Source organism: Oxyura jamaicensis, chromosome 7 (genome assembly GCF_011077185.1).
Source record: "Oxyura jamaicensis isolate SHBP4307 breed ruddy duck chromosome 7, BPBGC_Ojam_1.0, whole genome shotgun sequence".
Classification (NCBI taxonomy): domain Eukaryota; kingdom Metazoa; phylum Chordata; class Aves; order Anseriformes; family Anatidae; genus Oxyura; species Oxyura jamaicensis.
The window spans coordinates 28,894,104-28,919,033 of NC_048899.1; the positions used below are offsets into that span (position 1 = coordinate 28,894,104).

At 52.7% G+C, this 24,930-nt stretch overlaps 1 protein-coding gene across 1 annotated transcript; it reads right to left on the bottom strand.

The window, feature by feature from the left end:
- Positions 1 to 1,155: 1,155 nt before the first annotated feature.
- On the bottom strand, positions 1,156 to 20,049 carry IGFBP5 (insulin like growth factor binding protein 5). Its single transcript, XM_035332095.1, has 4 exons — positions 19,376 to 20,049; positions 2,096 to 2,322; positions 1,841 to 1,960; positions 1,156 to 1,474 (listed from the first exon to the last, which is right to left on the bottom strand). Exons 1-4 carry the CDS (start codon positions 19,704 to 19,706, stop codon positions 1,343 to 1,345), a joined length of 810 nt encoding a protein of 269 aa, XP_035187986.1. The 5' UTR covers positions 19,707 to 20,049; the 3' UTR covers positions 1,156 to 1,342.
- Positions 20,050 to 24,930: the final 4,881 nt, after the last annotated feature.

Sequence of the window (24,930 nt, forward strand, 5' to 3'; positions counted from 1 at the left end):
TGCAGAGCCGGCTTGGACGCAGCCCCTGGTGTTGGTGGGGGCCTCGGGGCACCTCCGTAGCTCTGCTCCCTGTTCGGTCCAGCAGCTCTCCCCCTGCTTACAGTGAAGCCTTCAAATTGCAGGTTTCCAGGCACGTTTTGCAAGGAGAAGTCATGTCTGTGTGCACGCACATGACAAATGCTTCCACACACGGATGGGTGATGTTTGGAGTCTCACTCGTCCAAAACTCGGATTTCTGACCTCCCGGTCAAGAGGAACTGCACTGAGAAGGATATGTCTCCCTTCTGGAGTGTTTCTTTTTGAAGTCCACGAATATTGCAGGGGATATTCGTGCCGTTGCAGGAGCTTGTGTGTCCCTCCCCGGTACATCTCCAGGTGCGCAGCAGTCCCGCTCCTCCTCTTCCTCCTCCTCCTCTTCCTCCCAGCATGGTTCAAATCTGCCTGGATCGGGGCGGTCGTTTGGGACAGAGATCAGATTGACACGAGTGCATCCTGGCGATGCAGGGAGGAAACTCCAGAAGAACGGAGCAAGGAGTGGAGACGCTGGTGGCCGCAATGTTTTCTCTCCAGACCCTTTAGAAAAAGACTGACTAATCCAGAAAGAATTAAAAAAAAAATGAAAAATTCATCCCGCCCACAGCCCCAATTAGAAAATCACCAACTCGGAGAGCTTCCTACATTGGCGTGGGCTCTGCTCGGCGGCAGGGGGGTGCGGGTGGTGCAGGAAGAGGTGCGGGATGGCGGAGCGGCCGAAGCTGTCTTGTCTCTGGCTCTGTCTTTTCCTTGCTGAGTCCTTGCTGTCAAAACGCTGCTGTAGATTCCGAGTCCTCAGTTTCTTCAGGGTTTATTTTTCTCTTTTCTTCTTTCTCTTTCATTTTTGTTTTTTCTTTTCAATTTCTTTTCAATTTCTTTTCTTTTCTTTTCTTTTCTTTTCTTTTCTTTTCTTTTCTTTTCTTTTCTTTTCTTTTCTTTTCTTTTCTTTTTTCTTTTCTTTTCTTTTCTTTTCTCTTTTCTTTTTCTATTTTCTTTTCTTTTTCTATTTTCTTTTCCTTTTCTTTTCTTTCCTTTTCTTTTCCTTTTCTTTTTCTTCTTTTTTTTTTTCCGCTTTTCTTTTTCCTTGTCCTTTCTTAACTTCTCTTTTTTCTTTTCATTCTCCTTTTCCTTATCCTTTATTTATATTGTTATTTTCTGTGCCTTTCTTTCTCTTTTTTTCTTTTCCTCTCTTTTTTTCTTCTTACATGAGATGAAAGGAATCGGAGTCCCGGGGTGCGGGGAGGTGTGGAGGGGAGGGTGGGAGGGAGCCTGGGTGGGTGGTGATGGGGCAGAGGGAGGGGATGCGACTTCACTCCACATTGCTGCTGTCAAACGCGTGACACTGCAGGTCTCCGCTCAGGTAGTCAGTCCCCGGCAGCTTCATGCCATATTTGTCCACGCACCAACACAGCCCACGCTTCCGGCCTCGGGAGGGCTTGCACTGGGGAGACACCGAAGGGCAAAGATCAGGAGCTTGTCACCAGCCTCCGCTGCCTCCCTCGCCCTGGGGCTGAGGCTCAGCCCTGCGCTTTGCCACTTTTACCCCAGCACCTCCATCCCCACTGCTCCCCTAGCCCAGAGCTCTCCTTTTCCTTCTCCCCTCCCAGCTGCTTCAGGATGCTCATCTCAGGCTGGACCATGCTCAGAGACGTCAACGAGGCCACCGAGCACCAGCCGTGCCTGGAGAGGCTCCCAGCAACTTCCCCACCAGCCTGGTGGAGGAAAAACCTCCATCTGTCTCCCCTCGGATGGCGGCTGAGAAAAGCCTCCCGTGTGAGGGGCATCCCTACCTCCACAGGGCTCTTACCTGCTTCCTCTTGTAGAAGCCCTTTCGGTCGCAGTTGGGGAGGTGGACAGCACGGGGGACCATCCGCTGGCTGCTCTTCAGCTCCTGCAGGGAGGCCTCCATGTGCCTGCGGCAAGGGCCCTGCGAGGGGAAAACGGAGTACGTCAGGCGGGGGGCACCTTGCGGCGAGCCTTCAGCTGCGAATGTCCCCAGGTCCCCCCCCGGTACCCCCTCCCCTGGTCACCAAGCCCTCCCATGGAAATGGACGGCACCCACCAGCTCAAACTCTTGCCGGAGCTCAGGGATGACGACGCGGGGATGTGCCGTGTTCTCCGCCATGCCCACAAACTTGGCCAGGGTCAGCTTCTTCCGACGGTCCTTCTTCAGGGCCTCAGCTTTGAGCTCGGAGAGGCGCCCGTGCTTGGGCCGGTAGGCCTTGGGTGGGTAGGTCTCCTCTGTCATCTCCGACGTGGTCGGCTCCTCATGTTCACGGGACTCCCGTTCTGGAGGAGAAAGGACACCAGACCCTCAGGTCTCCAGCAGCTGACTGGGGATTGCTTGTCTGATCCCAGAGGACATCTTTGCACCAGGTAGGAAGGGCACGAAGGACCAAAGAAGGCCCATGGAAACATAGCTGTCCTCCAGGACCCTTCTGGGAAAGCCCCAGGTCTCCCTCCTGGTATAACCCTCAAAGGGCCAGCAGGAAGAAGAGGCTTTAACAGAGCTACAGCCCAGCTGTGTGAGGTGAGACCAGCCCTCGTGCCCAAGGACGTTCTCCTTGAGAACACTTCTCCTGCTCCTGCCTACAGTCCTGGCTTTAGCCTACTGTGTGGGATTTGTGGCTTTTGTGTGGCCCCAGGAAGGTGTCTGTGGGCACGGAGCAGCTGGGGGTCACCACTGTTTGCAGGGTGTCAGAGGAGAGGGACTGGTGGGAGGGTCACCCCACACCCAGACAGGGCCAGAGGGGACACAAAACGTGGCAGAGAAGAGACTTCAGCAGTGGCAGGAGGATTAAGCGACAAACTCCCATCCCACCCCACCTTGCAGATGCAAGAGCAAAAGCCAGGTACGCTCAAAGACGAGATGACTCCAAGGCCCAGGCCTCTCACAGCAAAGCCGCCGCATGGCTGGGTAGGCACTTTGGCCATGATGCTGAACACTGACAGGCGCGGCGATCACCAAGGTCCTCGGCCTGCAGCCACGCTCATGGGGCTCACCCAGCCCTGATCCAATGGCAAGGCCTGTGGCAACTCCTCAGAGCAGTGCTGCCTGACCACAGCTGCCACCAGTGGCACTGTAGGCAAGGAGGAGCACATTTCGGCTCTGCCCATGGCCCTGTGCACTGCCTCGCATCGCCCCAGCGTGACCTGCACAGGCAGGATGCTGTCAGGAACCCTGCACGGTTATATATAGGAGAGCTGGTGACAGGCTAAACTTAGCTGACTTGTGACCTTTAGTGCAGCCACCAGAGTGAAAAAGGGCTATTTCTGGACTAAATTTGAATACGGTTTAGCTCCTGAGGTTGCTGGTCTCCCAGCCCCTGGTTCCCAGGGGACTGGTGCTGATGCTGCCAGGTTTGTGCTGGGGCCAGCAGGCAGGCATGGGAGAAGCCACTACAGCAGGAGGACAAGTTCCACGGGTCTGAAACAAGGCAGACAGGAGCGTCCCTGCAGATGGCTTTGCCCCACCAGGTTGCAGAGTGGTGCGCAGGGGACATCTGGCAGGGGACACCTTCTTGGGGTTGATGGCAGCACCAGCCTGGCACAAGCAGTGGATGGCCCTAGAAGTAGCAGAAGGGACAGGCTGGTCACTAGGTCCCCACTTTGAAAAGCTGCTAATTTTTCCATGGACACTTATCTATTTAAACGATTCTTCCTCCCCCCCTCCTCCTTTTTTTTTTTCTCCTTCCACAAGAACAGAGCTGGATCAGCATCCCAGACTCAGCACCCTCCTAACTTCCAGAAGCCACATAAATGACTCCATGCATCATCCCTGGGACTTGCATGTCTCTCCAGGACGGGATCCTCTTGCCATTTTGCCCTGTGACACTCATGTGCCTGTATTTTTGCCTTGCTGCTGGATTCAAAGTCACTCCTCTATTATAAGAAGATGATGGACACGGGATAGGGAAGAGATTGATTACATTGGGAATGTATGTGGTGCAGTACAAGTTCATGCTTTGCCACAAGATGTTGCTGCAATCCAAGGTCTGAAAGCAGACCAGAGACAACTGCAGTGAACAAGTCCTTCCACAGCCCCAACACTGCTGCCACCTCTGTCCTTTGAGCCCCCTCTGGCACTGACTGCTGGGGCATCTCCCTGGGCTGCCCTATGGTAGCTACAGGAGGGGAGGATTCACACCCTGCCCTAACACGACAGCATGCAGCTCATTACCTGTGTAATAACAAACAAGAGAGGCGCAGCTACCTGGGCAGCCCTAAAAAACAACAACAACAAAATAAAAACAACAACAAGCAAACGGGACACGGCAGCGAGGATTCGGAAAAACAGCACAGTGTGTCCAGTCCCCTGGACTCGTGGTGCAATGGGTGTTTGCAGTGGCTCAGTCTGCACATATGGCCAGCAACTCAAGCCTGTGCAAACACCTTGTTCCTCTGCTTCCTGCAGGCTGCCAGCAAGCCAGGGCGGGCTGCGAGCCAGGGACTAACGTGGAGCCCTTTCGGCAAGGGCAGGTGGGAAGCACAGGAGCACGATGCTCTGCAGAGGGAGCCAAGGACTGGTGTGTACTGAAAGCTGCCCAGCTCCTGCTTGAGTCCAGCTCTTCCTGCAGAGCTGAAGAAGTGCTTGGAGGAGCTGCTCTTCACCCTCCCTGCCACGCACAGGTCCATGCTCAGCAGCAATGCATGGAGGGCTGGCTGCCATGGGACACCTCGGGGTGAGCCGAGGGACCAGCTGGTGCAGGAGTAGCAAGGGTTGGGGCTACACAACCTTGTCCTGGCTGTTATATTGCGATGCCCAGACAGCCATGGAGGCAGCCACAGTGTCTGTTTTAGGTCCCTGTCACCCAGTGAGAACTCTGTGGATCCTCTTCCTCCACCCTCTGGTGATACTTATTTCTTGCATTTGCCTTATTTCCTGCAGCGAGGAGGCTGAAGCAGTCCCTGCTCATGCACCTGTTCATCCATTCCCTAATTTGAGTCTAACGAGCCAATTTAGACAAAGGGAAGGCCAGAGGTCTCTGACATACAAACTACTGACGAGCTCTGGGCAGGTGGTGAGACCATCATGATACCAACACGAGGGGACAGGCAGAGCCACAGCAGCAGCACCAGCTGCCCCCAGTCCTCACCTTCTCCCCCAGCCATCTCACCCACATCCACTGGCAGCCACCCCATGCAACCGGGACCGTGTCAGCATCTCCAAAGCCCCCACACCCATCCTCACGCACCAGCTCATTCCTCAGCCTCCATCTGCCATCCGTGGCAGGCAGCATTGGCACCACTGCGTGTCTGCTCCCAAGGAGACGCTGGTGGAAGGAACGCCCAATTTCCCCGAATGAGCCCTAATTGTGCCTGTCTGAGACTCAGGAAGGAGGCTGGAGTATCTCCTCCCTCGCCGTCAGGATCTGGCCCGATGCACAGCCCATTCCCGCCTACAGTCGGAGCCAACTCCCATCCGCCTTGCCAGCCTGGTGCTTGGGTTTCAGGCAGGCGGCTGTTTGCAGAGGCAGAGCGTCCAAAATCCCCCAGTTTCAGCCCTGGGCACAAGGCACAGCCAATGGGCAGCAGGAGGTGGGTGTCTCACATCACCATCCCTTCTCCCCGCAAGTGGAGAGATGTCAACTTCTCAGCAGATGTCCCAGACCCGATGGGCACACAGAGGAGTGGCCCAGCTGAGGACGCTGGCTAGCCGGGAGGTGGGACTTGGGCTGCAAGAATCTCAGGGGGCTGGAGACCCTGTGGCCAAGGCAGGAGAATGAACTCAACTCAGAGCCACCCCATGACTTCATTTCTGGTCCTGGCACTGTGGTGCCCATGGGAGACCCAGGGAGAGCACCTGGAGACCAGCTTGCAGGTCCCCAACACCAGTTGGGTCAGCAGCTGCTGTCCTAATTTATGCAGGCTCCCATCAGCCCTGGGAGGCAGAAAATACCCTTAGCTGGGTGTGGGCTGTCCCCAGCCCCAGGGGATGAGGGCTTAATGCTGGACCTGGCTGGGATGAATTCCCTAGCAGGTCCTTCCCTCCAGGAGCCATTTCCACCCTGCCAGTATAAGGCAAAAAGCAGTGACAGGGAAACCACTAATTTCTCCTGCTGTCCTCGACAGTCACCATGCAGAACAGCCTGTGTACCTCCCTGCACCTGGCCCCAAACCCAGCCCACATGCTTTCATGCTCCGGAGGCTTTTGGGCACCGCACAGGGTGCACGTGTGTGCACGTGGGTGTGTGGGAACGACACCTCCCTGCTCGCTCACGTTGCAGGAAGAGTTTTCCAAATGACTGGGAGGCTTGAATTTTCGTAACAAATTTCCATCAGTTTCTGGCAGGAAGGTAGGAAAAGTACCTATTTGCTGCTGCTAATGATCCGTGCTCGTTACATCCACAGACCGCTGCTACAGGACTTGCTGTCCTGTTCAAAAACCGGAAAAAAAAGCCATGTGCACCTCAGGAGAACAAGCACAACCACTGCCTCTGATCTTGCTCAACAGCCTGCTTGATTATTATCATGATTATTATTATTTACAGCATGAGCACTAACATAATACACCGTTTGAGCAGGAAGGTGTTAGAGAAAGACATAACGGGGACCTTAGTTAAACCTCTAGCGTGGGAATGACAGCAAATGTCACTGGTGGAGAGCTTGGGAAGTCGCTCAGTCCTTCTGCCTCCAGACTGGGCCCTCTGAGGGGCTCATTGTGAGATGGGAATTAAGGCTTGCATCACCCAGGGCTGAAACACGGCTTCTTACACCATGGAGGACTTACCCCCAGGACAGAGTGCCACCTCCCAGTGTTCCCACAAAGGGAAGGACTTCATCATGCATGACCCCACACCCTGCTTTTCCTATGGGATTTTGGTCCCCGGTGGCTGTCTTTTGAGGATCCTGGTTTCTGTCCCATCACTGCATACAACAATGTAGTGTTTTCTGAATTTGGCTGGGTGATCTTTGACACCCTGGCCTTTTTTTCTGGACAACATTCTGGGGCTGGGCATCTACACAGGCCATGCTGGAGCTGGAAAAAGGAAAATGTATGGGAAAGGCTGGGGGACAGACGGAGGGCTTTTTCTGCAGTTCCCATTGATAGGAACCACAAAGCACTAATCAGGACCAGATCCAGACACTCCCTCCTGGCTTCACCCATAACATCTCCCTGGCACAGACAGCTGCAGCCTCCTCCCTATTGCACCTCCTCAATCTGACGAGCCCCACATTGGTGTCCTACATCTTGCTGCTGGACTTTGCACGCACACGCAGGCAAAGGTTTGCTGAAGTCAGTGCCTGTCTTCTCCTGCCCTGCACCTGACAGAATGCCTTTCTTTTTCCTCCCCATCTTTTTTTGCTACTGGTTCTTGCTGGGCAGCATGAAGCAGCTGCCCGTGGCTTGGAGAGGAGGAACGTCAGTGCTGCCCCTGAAAATAGCTTTAGCACTTGCAGCTCGTGTTAGAGATGTACCTATTCTTCTTCAGATTGGGTCTTACACAGCAAGTCTGGGTTTAGGTCTCTGCCTAGGAAAACAAATAAAAATCTTTGTGCATTTCCCTCTCTTGTTCCCACTCCAGCAGAGGGGACATGCCTGACCCTTACCGAAACCGCCTGGGACAGGCAGGCAAGTTCCTCCCCAGCTTGCACTTGCACCTGTGACCATGTCAGGAAAGTAAAACTCCCTCCCTGCTGGTCAGCACACGGGGACGGTGTTTGCATTCCCGACGGGCAGGCAGAGACCGGGAGGGTCATCTCAGCTCGAGCCCTTTGGCAGCTGGAGAGCACAACTGAGCAAAAGCATTCCTGAGCTCCCCAGGGGCTGCGGCGATCAGCCCATTCACTGTCCTAACAAAGAAAAGCTCGCTTTCATTCCCATGGCAGACACAACCCCCAGCGTGGCGGCAAATGACCCTCAACCCCACTGGAGTGGGCACGGAGCCGGCTGCGGCGTGGTGCCCGGGACTGGGGTCAGTGCTGCGGACCACCGCCCCGGTGAAGTCAGGCGCTGATGTCAGGCATCCGCGGCGGCTGTCCAGCCTCAGGAGGAGCAGCAGCCAGGGCCAGGGACGCAGGCTGCAGCCAGTCCCTCTGCTAGCCCAGGGCGTTGGCTACGGGAGAGCCAGCTGCAAGGCGCCTTGGACTTTCGACGAACTTTTGTGCTTTGGTGGGGATTCAGCGGTAGGCCAGCGCGGGAGAGCGCTGGTGATGCTCACAGGCGATGAGAGACTGGGAGGAGGCACCACACACTGAGATGGGCTGGAAAGCAGCAGCCCTGCTTGGAAGGGACAACCTCTGCTGATGGCCACCTCACCTCCCCCAAATCCCCAAAATGCGCAACAGGCATTTACAATGGACCTAACACGGAGGATTTGGGATGGTTAAACTCTGTGTCTAGGTCACTGTGGAGATACTGCACCCTCTAAACTCCAACCAGCCCCGTCATTTGGCTTAGATGCTGATTTTAGAGTGGAAGGACATATCTCTGGAGACTTCAGTCTCTTTTCCTGTGACTCCTGTGATCTCACATAGGCTGAAGCTAAGAAAGGTAAATCCCACCACCTCTTCAGGACTGGTCTTCCTGCAGCCTGTGATGTAGCTCTCATGGGAAGCTGTGCCAAACTGTCTTACATACACAGGTGCACTGGTAAGAAAACCCAGACTCTGTTTCCTTCACTGGGAGTTTGCCCAACGGTTGTCAAAATAAGCAAATTACCTTTGTGATTTGCAGCCTGCTGCAAGGAAGTCTTTAACAGCTAAAGCACTGTGAAGTGCCCACAAAAAAATCCACTCTGCCCCACCATGCCCAGTGCCCTCCCCAGGATAACAGAAAAGAGTCCAAACAATCCACAGACTGCAGCCCAAAAGCCACAGGAGCTTTTGGAAAAAGAGTTCTGGGATACCCCAGTACCTTATATCCCTATGACAGCCTGGTGAATGTTTCTGGAACCTCACTCTCTTGTCCCACAGAGACAATTTTTAAGAGAAGGCCATGGACTGATGGGACCAAGCTCAGGGAAGAGATGGAAAAGCAGCCAAAGAGCTAGAAGTGCTCAACCCTAGCTAGGCTAACCCTAGGCTAAGACTTATCTCCATTTTATCAAGCTGAGACCCAGCAGGGTGCTTAGGAGCTGCTCAGGAACACCTGAAGAACCGTGGAGAGTGAAGACAGATGGAAAAAAGGATGTTCTATGCTGAGGCCTTTGTCTCTTAAGTTAGTGTTTGGACTTTGCTGAAGTAGTCTGGAAGACCAGCTCTTTCTCAGGAGATTAGTGTCTCCTCAGCAGAAACCTGTGGATGCAGATTCTGCTGCATCAGCCAGGGCTCACCTGCAGAGCGTGAATATCAGGTGCTTGGGCTGCCCCCAGGTTCACATACGATGCATGAGAAAGGGAGATCATTGTCCTGATGACCTTGCGTCTTCACACCAAGCTGGATGGGGGAGAAATGCAGCTCAGCATGTGGGAAGGAGCTCTCAAGGGAACCAACTCATGTTTAGGTCTGCTGCGGAAGCACAGGGCCTATCTGTAGGCATGAATCTCTGGGTCAGCACCACTTCTCCGCACTGCCAGCAAATGCTGTGGAGGTGGGAGAGGTAAAGTTATGGGAGTTAGAAGCATAGCTGTGTGCCAAACAGATACTTTCCTAAGCTGGCGTTCCTTACTGCAGCCACAAAATAAAACTACCTTGGAGCAACTCTCCAGAACAAAGAGAAAATCAGGTTTAGATATGGGTAGCACCGTGACAAAATCTCCTTCCCTAAGTGCTGCTGGCTGTTAGTTCACCAGGCTCCAAGCATCCAGGCTGTGCCAGAGGAGCCAGGTTTTGGCATCTACTGGTTGGTGAGTTTGGCTGTTTGTGACCTGGGATGTAAAAGCAAGAACTGGGGCTGACGAAGAGGTGCTGTCTTTGACTTGGTTCTTTCTCTCCAGATAGCTCCCAAATCTGTATGAGGTTAGCTCTCAACACAGGCTTGAGAGTTTGCAACGTGTATACAGGGCACACGAAGTCTGGGTGAGAGTCTGGGCAGTGTGACCAGAAGCCTGGGGTTCCCAGCAACAACCATTTCTGGTGAGGTGGAATCCAAGATACCTAACTAGTAAAAGAGTAAGGAAACTTTTGAGTCTCTCCTTTATATTAAAAATGAACAAATATCCATCCGTCTCAATGAAATGATGATGACGTGCCCCATCTTGCAAAATTGCAGGCACTCTGTTTCTAGATAGCTGCTTGGATCACCCTGACATTTCCTGAACAAAGTTATCTTCCAGGGAACTGAACTGGCAAGTGGAGAGGAAGGAAGTTATTTCAGGATTAGATTTACATCAAGAAGCTTCTGTAGCTGATGCACTGATGATAGGAAGATAAAACATATTTCCTTCACATCATCTGGAGACTACAGATGTTCCCCATTCCATATGCTGAAGCTGCAAAAGAAGCTGAGAGCTGAATTGAAGAACAACCCAGAGAAATGTAAATAAATCAACTTTCAATATCATAGTGACCAAGACATATTTTTCCTTCCTGGAAAGGGTGTAATCATTCAGTCTTTCTTAGTCTTGCATGTTTTCCAGCAAATCCACCCTAGTGGCAGATTCCATTGGTTCTAATAAAGGCGTCAAAAAAGCTACCATGCTGCCAACTAAAAGCAGAAAAGAACAAAAAAGGAAACCCAGGGAAGATTTCCTGACTGTCTCTGTCTAACTAATGGTAAAAGTGAGGAAAAACTGGAGCAGCTCCTGACAAACATTACTGAATCGTTTACTGACAGTTTCTCTATGAGGTTTAGCTGTGGCAAAAAGAAAGGAAGCCCCTCATGGAAAACAAACATGCTTTCACGTCTTCTGAATGAAAACAAAAGGATCTGAACTGCTCATCTGGCTACCAGCTGAGAAGAGATGACCTGAAAAAGCATCTGCTGTTAGGGTTTTCTTCCAACCTATCACACCTCCTTACTTCCTAAGGACACAGTGAGACTTTTTTTCAGGTCACCTCTTCTCAGGGTTTTGAATTTGATTGTTTAATACTGAGCAGAGCTCTTGACAACTGGGAACTGAGCCTGGGAGAGGCTGGTCACACTGGAGAAAAGTGTTCTCCGCCACAAGATCCATCCCCGCTAATGGCGATGATGGTCTCTGTCAGACCCAACAGCAACCAGTATCTGAAAGAGCCAAGAAAGCCAAACCTTTTGCCTCCCTCTAGAAAGAGATGAAAGCACATCAGGTGGAGTCTGGAGATGCACCTGTGTCAGGTGCTGAATGAGAACTGGCCAAACACCACAAATATTTCACACGTACAGCTGTGACTGCAACCTCCAGCCTAGCCTGGATTAATTTCTAGGCCTTCGGCCTGACTTTCACAGCTCTGCCTTAAACCAGATGGAAAAGATCTGTGAGATCATCCATTGCTCATCTCTGTGTCAGCACCAGATGACACATCGTCACATGCACTGTCCAGCCTAACTTTTACAAGCTTGAAGTGATGAGATTTCCACCTCTGCCCTCAGGCCTCCCTTCTGCTTTCTCAGTGGTTCCTTCTGTTAGAAAGTAGGCCTGAGTAGGCCCGGCCATTTCTTAATCCCTCAGTCCACTTAAGCAGTACCACATAAAAGTACCAGAAGTTTGATGTTCACACTCTGACAATATTGTTAAGCAGAAACTTGCCCAAGCCTGATCTGAAACGCTAGCTCTAGTCTCTCCTAGCCATTTTCCTCCCTGCACTGCACTGGGGCATACACTGCCTGAGATTCCCTTTGGTCCAGCAGGATGTAAAGATGCATTTAAATGTTAAAAACTATCAACAGTCCCTTTATGCAGCAAAATGTGCAGACCTCCATTTTGGGGTCTGAAACTCCAAGAAAAACAATGGATCGCTCTTTGCAACAGGTCCTGAGCCTTTCCAGAATTAATTCCCTGTTGCATTTCACTGTTTTTTTCCATAACCTCAAGCTGTCCCTGTTGCTACAAAACAAAATAACTGAATACTGAAATGTTTATGAAATGATGCAGTAAAGTTTCATCCATTTCTGCCATTTCTTCAGGAAAGCAGGAGCCACAAATCAAAGTGACTGACACAGACAAATACATGTCTTTTATGACTGGTACACCGTACTGAGACTTTATAGTAAAACTTTTTTCCTCTTTTCCTGCAACGCTTTTAAATTAAAAAGTGAAAGCCAGGTTTCATGGTTATTCACTGTCTTAATTATTAGATTTTCATCATTAGTCCAATGCATAACATCTGATTTCTTAAGCATGAATAATGAAAGTGTCTGTTGATTTAATTGTTTTCAGAGGAAAAATCCCATCTGAATTTGGAAAAAGAAAATATTTATATTAGTTTACTACAAAAAAGAAATATGACTATTAGTCAACTTTGCCCCTAAAGTTACCTTTAAGATACATTCCCTCTCTTGTTTAGCTGGGGGATCATTTCCTTAAGTATCTGACAGGATTACCTTCTTGCCCTTAAATAGCAACCAGACCAGCAATCTCCATCAACATAACAATTATCTCCATCAGTGAACCAGCTGTGTCCATCCAACAAGCAAACAAACCAAACTCTGCAATAACAGCCCTCAAGGCAGGCAGCTGCTAAGTGCTTTCCAATCCTACTGAAGCCAAGAGCATCTCTGGGCTTTCCGCCTCACAGTCCTTCGAGGACTGAATTAGCTGGCCCCCAAGGAGGGGATTAGGTGCCTGAAGGCCTATGGTGCTCTGGGTCTCAATCCCTGGAGAAAAGGCACTCAGCACCTATCAGGATCAAGCCCTGCCTGGTTAATAGGGAATGATGTGCAGCCAAGGGAGGCTTGGACCTTCCTTCAGGCCGTAGCATGAGGCAGGTGTGGCGTCCCAGCCAGAAGCTGGCAGCTCTGTGACATGGACTGATGGGCAGTTCACACACTTATCCTGGGAACATCATAAGCAGACAACAGATCCACCAGAACATGCTGAGAAATGGCTTCCTTGAGAGCAAATTTGCCCACATCAAACCATAGAGAGTCCCAAATTTCTGCAAACACATTACGCTGGCTCCTGCTGGGATTAACTGCAAACCGGTGGATTGACATAAACACTAAGGGGTCCCCTTAGATCACTAGCATCAAAGAGCCACTTCAAAAACAACATCTTGCTGAGAGTTGCCTTGACTACACAGCTGAAGGAATAGAAAGAGAGCGTCTGGTGGGGGAGCGGAGGGGAGAGGACAGGGGATTTCACTCCTTCATCACCAGATGCGGCACGACCCTTCCCGGATGGGCTGACACACGGAACATGACCTGTGCCTGGCCATCTTCAGTGGCATCCTGGGGCCTGGGAGCATGGCACGGCTGCCACCATGCTCTGCAACCTGCAGCAGCTCTGGGGACACCCAGCTGGGAGGCTTTCTCCAGCCTGCCAGGTTCCCTGCCCTGCCCTCCTCACAGCAGTGCATCCTCATGCTTTTTGCTACACCGATCCTGAGGATACATGTATGATACCAATCTTTTCTACCTGCTAAAAACTCTTTACAAATGACTAGATGGTTATTATGAAGGCTGCCAAGGCGTTCACCCAGGCCAAACCCTTTGGATCATCTCTGACCTCTCTGCATGCAGCATGTCTTCAGTTCCTGCTGCTTCCTCCTTCTCGGGTTATTTTTCCTGTCTTCAGCTTGCCACATCACCAAAATGCCACCTTTTCTCAGCTCAGGTCCTGTTTCCCACTTCCCCAAAGGCCATGTGCTGCTGCCTTGGCAAAGAGAAGCTTGCAGACTCCTGGCCACGTCAGTGCCTTTGGCTCCATCTCCTCCACCAGGCCCCACTGCTCCCTGCACAAATCCTCCAGCCCTGTCGAGGGGCAGGAGGTATCTGCACTGCCCTCAGCAAGCCACGGCCTGTCCACACCTTCGCTGGGGAGTCTCCAGTTACTCAGGCTCTCCAGGTATTTAACATAGACTTCATCCATCCAGAAAGCACAACCCACATCCAAACACGGCGTGTGAGTTCAGATCCACGCAGCTGGCTGGGGGGACTATCTGGCCTCTGTCTCCTCCCTTACCTCCCGTTGTTTGATATGCTCACCTGCTGCATCTCGTCTCTCAGCCCTCGGTGGGAGAACAGGTAGGCTGCTCTCTGTACACCGATATTTGATCTTTATGGCCAAATACCCCATGTGCCAGTCGTAAGCAGAACCAGAGCATTTTACGCGTGCTGCCTGGAAACCATTCTGCCCCCAGAGACAAAAATGCTTTGTGAGTGTGTTTCCACACATTAAATGTTTGTGCAGGCATGTGTGGGTGTGTGAACACGGGTACATGTGTGTGTATGCTCACAGGGATATCTTCCCTGCACATAACAACCCTGCTGCTCATCAGCCCACGTAGCGGGGCAGGTGTGCTCCAGCCAGATCCCACTTTCATTTATGTCCGCCCCTGAATTTGCACTACTTTGCTGGGGAAAAAAAATACAGGCAGGACCTGCCATACTGTGGATCATTTTATCTGCCCTATGAGTTAGCACAGGTGAAACAAGCTTCAACAGTTCTCAGCAGCTTGTCCTGCCCCTTCCCTGTGCTCCCCGGCTTCCCAGTTTGGGTGAGGAGCACTGGGAACCACCACTGCTAAATCAGCTCCTGCTGCTGCTGCTCCTTGCATCGAGGATGGGCGCTCACAACCGAGGAGCAGGCGAAGTTGCTCAGTGCAGCGAGCAAAGCTCACAGCCGACGTTAGGAGGAAGCAGAGCACCGTGCTGTGCTGGCAGGCACAGCCGCTCGCTGCCTCTCCTCCTCCCTGCTCTACCAACACGCGTGTGCCAAACGTGTGCCGGGCACAGGATGCTGGTGCTCGAGCACTGATGGGAGGAGGCACGCGGCCTCCCTCCAGCATCCCTCGTATCTTCGGAGGCTGCCATGTAAGGCCAGCCCCAGTGCTGCAGGCAGTGGTACAGCTCCAGGCGGGCTCGCTGGGAGCGGGTCCAGGCTGACAGACGTGCGCGGGAGCTTGGAGCCGCTCCATCACTCGCGCACGCACGCACGCACGCATGCACGCACAAAGCCACGTCTTTGCTCCGGTGAACTCTGCTGGCACCAGGCAGGAATTTCATTTGGATCAACTACTTAATATTCTTGCTCCTTCCTTAGAAACCAGGCTGCTGAAAAGTCTTTCCAGCCAAGGCCCCTCCTTTCCTGTTTGAACCACCCCATCCCTCCCTCCCCCGTACACGCACACCGCAGAAACCCAGCTTTCTTGCTGGCACCTGATGGATTTCACCTTCTCTCTCTATTTTTTTTTTAATATATTGTTATTGTTGCTGAAACTTCAGATCAAAAGAAAAATGGGGTTTTTCCTGTTTCGAATGGGAGGCTTTGCAGGCCTGTTGATACTAGCTTTTGCCTTGACAGCTCGAGAGCTGCCCTGCACAAAGGACCCGGTGCTCAGCACCGCACGGCTCCTTCCCCGAGCCCACAGCGTGTCCCAGAAACCCTGTGCCCGCATCCTGCCTCGCTGGGCAGGGAGGGGAAGAGCACTGGAAGGAGAAGCAGGGTGGGGGGAACGTGTTGGGGCGGGATGAAGGACTGCACCTAACAGGAGCCACAGGAAACCTGGGCTCCACAGCTCTCCTCCGCCGCCTGCTTCCAGCTGACGCAGCAAAGACGATTTTCTTAGCGCTAATTCTGCCCACCCCCCTCCCTTCCCCTCCTGGTTATCGTTGGCGCACGGTTTCGTGGGGAAACTTGCCAAGTCTCGCTCGCTTTCTAGAAAGAGAGAAGGAACGAGAGAGGAGAAGGAAATATTTGACAACCTTTGTTTTTCCACGAGCTGTTTCAGGGCGGCGGGCTGCGATCTGTGCCCTGTGCTCCCCGGCGCTTGGCCTGACCTTGCTGTGTCAGCAGGAGGAAGTCTGGCGGGAGCATGGGGCAGCGAAAATGGAAAGACGCGGTGTGTTTCAAACAAAACTTAAACAAAACAGAGAAAACCCAGAATCCTGAAGCTTGTGCCATAAATGAAGCTCATTCATGTGTTTTTTTTTTTTTTTTTTTTTTTTTTTTTTTTTTTTTTTTACCAGGAATGTCAATTACAGCAGCGGTGTTTGGTTTTCAGTAAAGGATGGTGTCTGGCTGTTGTGCCAGCAAGGACTACAGGGACCATCCTGTCACTACCTACACATCAGCCTACTTAAAACGAGCCTTACCAAAGCCCTTTAATCCTACATTTGCTTTCATTTCCGATCTCTTTGCCAGCCAGGAGCACATCCTGCACAGGAGCCCTAGCGTTTCTCAGCGCTGCCGTGCCCAGCTTACAGAAGAGGAAACTGAGGCACGGTGCCCAGGAGCATCCTGTCCCCACGCGAAACATCTGGTCTGCAGCACAGCCAAGCCCGGCCTCCCAGTGCTGAGCTCCTGCAATATTCGTGCTGCCTTTCCACCCTGGCTATAAGGAGGAAAGCATCTGTGATTTTCAGCTCAGCCAGCACAAGTGCAGAAATAGATAGAAATGCAGTTTGATCTGGTCCTCGCCACTGTCCCAGAGTTTATTTCACAGAGTGCTGATTCTTTCTCAGCGGTTCACAGCTCAGGGCCAATTTTGGTCATTGATAGATCAGAGGGCCAGGCCAGCTTCCCCAGCACACAGTCCCTGCGCTGCTGGCCAAACTGGCAGAGGCCAGAAAGTTCAAGTCAAACTTCATTTCTTTCCTTGCCCCGTTGCTTAGTAACACGCCTATGAAAATATACTTTGTTCTCACACACTACCAGTTGAATGCCAAGAGCGTTTTTTCCCTCTCCCATCCTCAGGAATTCCTGATTTATTTTTTATTTCTTATTTCTTTCTTTTTTTTTTTTTTTTCAATCGTGCAAAGCTCAGGAGAAGCCTGCTGGTCTGCTGCGGCTTCCTACAGAAGACTTCCCCACCAGGGCTCATCTCCCACCTGCAAACAAAGCCCATTGCAAAGAGCCCCCTGCAGCGCTCGGGGCGTCCAAACGGCAACTGCAGGTGGTACCGGGGTTGCTTTTGCAACAAACCTGCAGCCTCTTCCCTATTCCTCTCCTTGTTCGCTCAAAGGGTGCTCCCCATCCCAAGCTAACCAAAAGCAGTGATGTTACGAGGGGACCAGCCAGCGTTTGCACACAGAGCACCTGCTAAAGGACCAGGCTCCTTGGGCAGAGCAAGGCAGGTGGAAGGAGACTCGCACCGGGAGCCAAGACACAAAGCTTTTTGGGGTGCCTTCTGTTCACACGAGGCACCCTGCCTATGGGTGCAAGGCTCGGCCCCACTCTCGCGGCAGCTGCTGCCTTTTGCCTGTGCAGCTTCCCCTCCTGGCCACTCCGCCTGCCTCCTGAACACACACGCACACGCACAGGGTAAATAAACACGGCAGATGACGTGCTCAGGGATACTTCGCATAGCTCGGCCGTCAGCAGCCTCGTGCACGGCTTCCTGGGCTCCCGCACAGGGCAGCAGCTCCCAGCTCCCTCCTCTGCTCCCCACGCACCCCACGCACCTCCCCACCCAGCCCTCACCCCGTCCAGCTCCCTTGCAGAAGGCCCAGCTCTGTTTTGCTGTTTCAGGCTACTTTTTGCAGAGGCCAGGCACTTTTGGTTATTTGGAGGGGGGAGAGTTATATGTCAATGTATATATGTGCCCACAGAAATTGGTTTTGCTCTGAAGGATGGAGCACAACAGCATGACCGCTGCCTGCAAGCAGCAAAGGGGAAAAATAATAAAAGCACCAGGATTTATTAGGTGCTGGAAAGGAGAAACGGATTCCCATTGCGCCGGTATAAGCAGGAGCTTGCTAACAAGCTAAAATGACATTTTCCTGAACCAAAAAAAAAAAAGGGGGGGGGGGTTGGGTCTTTTTTTTTTTTTTTTTTTTTTTTCCTTTTTTTTTCCTTTCTTTCTTTTTTTTTTCCTTTTTTGCAAAGTGCTTTCCTAGGTCCCCTGGACACGCAGACTACCCCCTGCCTCCCCTGCACGCCAAGGCAGAAGGACAGAAGCTTTTGGAGGAGCAGAGGGGACCTGTCCCTGTCCCAGCCACAGGACCCAGAAGTGGGAGTTAACTGAGCGCCCAAGCGAAGGAGCACTTTCTGCCGTGCTTTTGTCACGTGCAAGGTGCAAGCAGTTCAGAAGCTTGGCTTTGCGCTGCTGCTACCGTGCCAGCCCTCGTGCTGGCTTTTAATGCCTTCTGTCTGACTGTTAGCGACACCGCCATTCGCTTCTGCATCCACAGATTCCCCGCTCCTAATGCACCTGCTCTCCTCACCTCCCAGCGCTAAAACCCGTTGCCCAACAAAGAGATCCAGCAGCAGGCAGCCAGGAGGAGCTGGCGGCCGTGGCCACAGGAAGGTGGGAGGCTGAGCGATAAACCCAGGGGGAGCTGAGGGTTTTGGGGATGGGGCAGATGCCCTGCCCAGAAGGACCCTTTTATCTCAAGTGCAGAGCCCAGCTTGAGCCCCAGAGCAAAGTGGGGAGAAAGGGGGTCCAGGAGAGGGTGAGGATGGGGATGCAGGAGAGACGTAAAGGCTACAAGTGGAGAAGGACCGGGATGCAGCGGGGACTAAGAGCGAGCTTCTGGGAGGTGGGGGAAGAAAAACTCTCCGTCGGGGATGGGACAACCCAGAGGGGATGGGTGGGGGGATGTGAGATGATGCAACGGGAGGTTCAGCCGGGGCACGGATGGGAAGAAGGACTGGAGAAGCAGTGGGGGGCACGGGTGGGCAGCTGAGGGGATGGAAGAGCAGCCGCAGAGATGGCAAAGCAGCTGGGCAGGTGGAAGGGCAGTTGGAAAAGTGGGAAAGCAATAGGGGGGTGGCAGAGCAGCCAGGGGTAGTGGTGGCAGTGGAGAAGCAGCTGGAAAGATGGGGGCTTGGAAAAGCAGTGGGTGGAGGGGCAGGGAGAGGAAGGAAGGGGGAAATAGCTGGAAGGATGGAAAAGCAGCCGGGGTGGGTGTGTGCATGAGGGAGAAGTCAGGTGGAAGGACGGAAACGTAGCTGGGAAGATGGACAAGCAGCTGGTGGTGGCGGAGGGGAATGGAAGAGCAGCCGGAAAGGCAGAAAAGCGAACGGGGGGAGGGGAAACGGAAGAGCAGCCGGGGACGGAAAAGCGGGGCCGAAAGATGGAAAAGCAGCCGGCGGGGCGGAAAAGCAAGCGGGGGCGCGGAAGAGCACCTGGACCGCTGCAAAACGCAGCCGGCGAGCTGGGGGAGCGGGGGCAGGGAAGAAGAGCCCGAGGGGGTGAGGGGGGGGAGCGGAAAAGCAAGCGGAGAGCTGGGGAGGGAGGCGGCAAGGCGGAAAAAGCAGGCGGCGGGTCAGGGAAACGCACCCGGGACTGGGGAAAAAGAAAAAAAAAAATAGAGACGGAAAGGAGGAAAGGGAGCCTGGGGGGGGGCGGCGGGGGAGGCGGCCGGCTGCGGGGCACTCACCGGCCTTGGCTTGCTCGCGGTAGCTCTTCTCGCTCAGGCAGACGGCGGTGCCGTGGAGCAGGGCGTGCAGCGGCTTCTCCTCGCCCTGCCGGGGGAGGCAGCGGAGCCCCCGGGCGCAGCGCTCGGTGTAGACGCCGCAGGGCTGCCCGGCGGGCAGGGCGCAGGTGAGGCAGCAGCCGCAGCCCGGCTCCTTCACCAGCTCGCAGCCCAGGGGAGGCGGAGGGCAGAGGGACAGCGCCTTGCCGTCGCAAGGCTCGCACTGCACGAAGGAGCCCAGGCACCGCGACAGCCCCGGGCAGGCGCCCAGCAGCACCAGGAGCCGCAGCAGCATCGCGCCGGGGGGATGCTGCGGGACGGGGAGCGGGGGCGGGCGGAGCTCGCTTCCCGCTTGGCCCCCTCCGGGGGGCTCGGAGGGGGGTGTTTGTGGGGTCGGGAGAGGAGCGGAGAAAATCGGCGAATTCAAAAAAGAAAAAGGGCGGAAAGCGCAGCCCCCGCTTGCCGGCTCCCCAGGCTGGGGGTTATTGTCGGGGTGCGGGAGCCTCCCGCTTTGCTTTTGGCTGCGGGGAGGGGGGGGTAGCTAGGTTTGCTTTGGGGCTTTTTGTCTTTCTTGCTTTTTCTCCTCCTGCCGGCCTTTTTTTTTTTTTTTCTTTTTTTTTCGCCTCGAAGGGGGGGATTCTCACCGCGATCTGCGGGAGCGCAAAAAAGGGAGGGGGAGGGAAAAGGAGGGGAGGGGGGGAAAGGGAGAGAAGCGTGCGGGGGCTGCACGGGGGGCTGCAGCCCACAGGTTGCGGGGGGAGCGGGGGGGGGGGGGGGGACGGCGACTTCACGCACTCACTCACACGCACACGCACACTCTTCCCAAAGGGCTGGGAGGAGGCAGGTTGGGAAGGGAGCAAAGTTCCTTGAAAACCAGTGTCCTGCTCTTATCGCATCAAAGCAGTCAGGAGAAAAATAATAATAATAAAAAAAATAAAAAAAGAAAGCCCGCAGGAGAAGGAAGAGGGGATGCAAAGCTCCCCTTCCCTCCCCCTTTCTTCTGCAGGAGGAGAAAAAGTCTCTCCCGACGCAGCGAGCTGCTGGGAAGCTTGGTATGAAGCAAAGTTGTGTTTCGATCGGCTCTGTTCAACCTCCCGCTTTCCTCTTCCAAGATTTGCAAAGGCAAGAAAAAATAAAAAATAATAAAGTGGGAAAAAAAGTCCCCCAAAAAGGCAAAAAAAAAGGGAAAAAAAAAAAAAAAAAAAAAAAGTTTTCTGCAAAATTAAGAGTGGTTGGTTGCAAAGTCTGCAGAGGAGCGGTAAAAACGGGGGGGAAGGACGGGGGAAAAAATAAGAAAAGAGGAAAAAAAATCCACTTTGTAGATCTCCCAACACTTTTCCCCTGGAGAAGTTTCTTAAGAGACTGAATACTGCAGAACAGGCTGTCTTTTAAATAGACTGCCCCTGGCTGCCTGCCAGCCCCTAGCTGCAATTTGAGATCCCAATGACACCTCAGCTTGACTGGGTGCCAGCAGCCAGGGCCCTATCAGTGCACACTCGAGCCGGTGGGGGTGGGGTGCGCAGCTTCTGACTTCTGGGCTTCAAACCCCGGGCAGTGATCAAGGATAATATTATGAGGAGAGACAAGGGGAGGAGGAGGGGGAAGGGGAAGGCGAGGATGGGGAGGGGAAAGACAGGGAAAAAAAAAAAAAAAAGTTGAGATCTTCAGGGTTTTTAAAAAAATAAGGATAGAAGGAGAAAAGTGGTTGCAATTGGGCTGCGAGGCAGTTTGGGCTGCAGGGAGTCTGGGAGGGAGAGGTCAGGGTGCTGGGTTTGGGGAGGGAAGAGGGGGTGCATTAGCAGGGCCTGATCCTGCTGCTCTCAGTCTCATTTGGGGTGGAGACCCCTGTCCCCTGCCCGGGTGGCTGGGGACCGTCGGCGAGGGGGGAGCGGGTGCGTGCACCCCGCCATCAGCTCCAAAGGTGAGATTGGCAGGGAGATGGCTGGGTGGGTGCCAGGGAGCTGCTCTCCCCACCCTGCTCCCAGGAGAAGCCTTTGTGTGTGCGGCGTGCCCAGCTCTCCTCTCCCACCCCTCTGGCCTGGGGGAGGGGGTGAAAAGGCAGGGGGGCTTTTCCCAGTGCCAGGCTGTGCCCCTGACACCCCCAAACAGCAAGGGTTAACGCGGCTGGACAGGGAGCAGGAGGGAGGGCTGGGCTGCTTGTAAGAACTGTGTTAGATTCCTCTTTGGAAAAGTTCGCTGTTGCTCAGGGCATGCCAGAAAACAAGGGGAATTTTGCCATGTGAAGTCCAATTTGCACGTTTTAGCTCATTCTTCTTCTGCCTCTTGCCCTGCACAAAAGTGTGTGTGTGGGAGAAGTTTAAAAATAAAATAATAATAAAAAGACTTTGCAATGCTCATCCTCTGTCCTGGACAGCTTGCGGTTCGCTGCCTTTTGTTCCACCGCTGCATTCCTCAGCGTTACAGCTCTCCGGGCCCTGGTCCTTCGCACTTGCCTCCCTCAGTGCTCATTCATTGCTAGGAGTGGGGAAGCTGGAAGCGTGGCAAAGGGAATCTCCAAAATTGCCTCGTGCAGCCCCGTGGCCAGCCCAGGCAGCTGTGCGCAGGGGTGTTACACCTGGAGGAGCGGCTGGGAGATCGTGCACCAGCACAAGCCCACGGTTATCTACCAGGGAAAGTGGAAGGCACCAGGCAGTTCTGGGTGAGGTTTACGGGCAATTCAAGTCACCCCCCCCCCCCCTCCACACATGCACAGGCTCCTCCAGAGCCTCATATTCCCCAGGTTTCTTTTTAGATCAGGCAGCTATGCAGCTGCATTGCATGGATTTTGCCACTAGAATGCACCCTTATCTATGGTAAGAGGACGGGTGCTTGCTTAAAAGCATTAACTCTTTCTTCACCAGAATTTCCCCGCTTAAGGCTTTTTTTTTTTTTTTTTTTCTTCACATCTCAGGTGTTCCTCGTTTTACTGCCTTCCTACCCCATGGGAACTCTGGAGTAAGGATCAGCTCCCTGCCGTCCTTTTTTGACCCCCCTCTTTACAAAAAAGAAGGCCACATTTCTGAGCTTTTTTTTTTCTCCCTCTCTCAGGCAGCAGGTTTTCCAGAGGTTTTATTTGATCATACCTGAATCTCTGCTTAGATCCCAGTCATCTGCTACAAAATAGGCACCCCTAAGGTAAGAAAAGCAACCCCTTTGGATTTTATCTAGAAGCATTATTAAATGGTTTCTCCAGTTGACACTTACGACTTTTACAGCATATTAATTGTATCCTGCTGCTGATTTTTATGAGGCTCTGCTGCTGGTCTGACTGGGTGCCTTGCAGAAAATAGCAGCGGGCAGAGGAGCACTTCTCACCTGGAGATTTGGGAGCACTTTGTGATAGGGCAGGAGAGAACTGGCTTTCCTTTTTCAGTCTGCCACCCTGTAAGAAACAGAGTGTCCCAAATAATATCTGCTGTGGAGACTGCAAGAGTATGGAGAGGGGTGGCGGGGAGGTTTCCCTCCCACTCCAGCCTGCAGGACACGAAGCGGCGAGGCGTGTAGGGAGCTGCCTCCATGCAGCCCAGCTGCAAGCCCTGGCACAGGAGAATTGGGCACGGCTGGATCGCTACGGGGCAGGGATCCTGCGAGGCAGCCCCAGGGAAGTTGCCCTAATTTCAGACTGCCTGGGAGCTGTCTCCTGGGCTTTCAGAGCAGGCCACATCCAAGTGGTGTGAAGTTGTCCTGAGGCCACCCTCGCTTCCCTCCTACGCTGAGCTGTGAGGCTGTGCTGGGACCTTCATCCATCACAGCGCACCTGGAAGCTCTGTCAGATGCTCAACCAGGGGAAGGTAAAGTTTTAGCTGCGAGACATGCCCTGATAACAGGTTTTCTGCCAAAATATTAAAGTGGCCTTAACCGTGAGGATCCATACTGCTGAGCCCTGGAGCAGGGATGGAGTTGCAGATGACTGCTTGGTGTGTGCCATCATGCTCCTCACAAGGGCTGGCTTCTTGACATTTGTGCTGGTGCTCCAAAAAACCCCACTGCCCTGGGAACAAAAGACAGCAATGGGGCAACATACAGCTGGTCACGAGCTGTAGCAGAGCCCACAGATCATGAAGGTCTCATTTCTCCTGGCTTTTTCTCTTCCAGGTGAGGTCACAATGACGTTTTTTGTTTAAAAGACATGCTTTCTTATTTTGAGGGGAATGAACAAGAGGAAACCAAGGTTTATGTTAGTGTCTGCTAATACACTTAATTGCTATAGGCTCTATTTTTTACATATGGCTCCTTCTTGGAAAAAAAAGAAAAAAAATGAAAAAAAAAGAGAAGTAGTCATTTGGAAAAGAGTTACCATTCTTTATATCTCAGATACGTCACACTTCATTATGATACTCTCTGTAATGTGCAAAAGCACTGACTTTCCTGGGCATGATAATGAAGATGAAACATGTGCTTTAATCAGTTTGGGCTAATCTGTGTGTTTTGGAGGCACTCAGAACATCAAACAAGTTCAGGCAATCTAGAAAGATTAAGGGCTGAATCACAGATACATGAACAAGATTTTTTTTTTCTTCTCCCTCCAAAACCACTGTCCAGTTGGTGTAGATCTGAAACTCATTAGGAAAATAATGCTTATACAGGAGATTTTTTTTTTTTTATGTGCAAGTATTCAAAGAACACCAACAGGTTGTGAAATCAGGTGCCTCAAGCATCATTACAAAAAGAGCTGATATTTCATTCTTGGTGTAAAGAATCCCAGAGGGCAAAATGACAAGTAACAAAAGTGGAACTGATGGGGCAAGCCTGGGGGAGAAGCACAAAAAGGAAAGATGGGCAACGGCAGGCAGTGCAGATGCCAACATGCTACTTCACTTCACATGGAGACTGGGTTGAGAGTCAGGAGTAAAATCGGATTCCTTCCCAAGATGTTTGTCCTTCTCTTGGATGGTGCTTCCATCCCTGCGATGCTAGCCCCAAGAGGTGCTCACAGCTTCACGCCGGCGTGATCAGCCCGTGCTGCAGTGGTGGGTGTAGTAGAGCTAGCGAGGGCTAGGTGGCATACTGGATTCGTTGGAGTCACCTCCAAGGACTTCCTTCCATATCCAGCAAGGGCTAGGCTGAATGAAATTATCTCTTTGCAGGCAGCTTTCTGTGTCATTAAAAAAACAAAGCAACCGATGCTTCCAGTGAAGACAGCATCAATGTTTTGCTTTCTAACATGCCTCATGGGGGTATCAATTTTAAACCGCATGTAGGAATGGAGTCTCCCCTCACCAGATCAGCGCCTGGGTGTTCTGCGTGCCTGGGTTGGCTCCGTTTCACGTTATCAAGGCTCAGCTGCCAAGATTTCCAGCGATGCCTGGTGACTGGGGTGCCTCCATCTCCCCATCGCCACCCGAGTCACCTTGCAAAGTGTGGGGTCATCAGCTCCTGCGCATCACAAGGCTCTTTCGCAAGGGCCAGAGCTTAAAGCCCGTACTGGATGTTTAAACGATAGAGGCAGAACTTGCTCAGGGGACAAATTCCTCTTGCCTGAGCACAGACGAAATTAGTTTCTTTTGCTAACGGGGAAA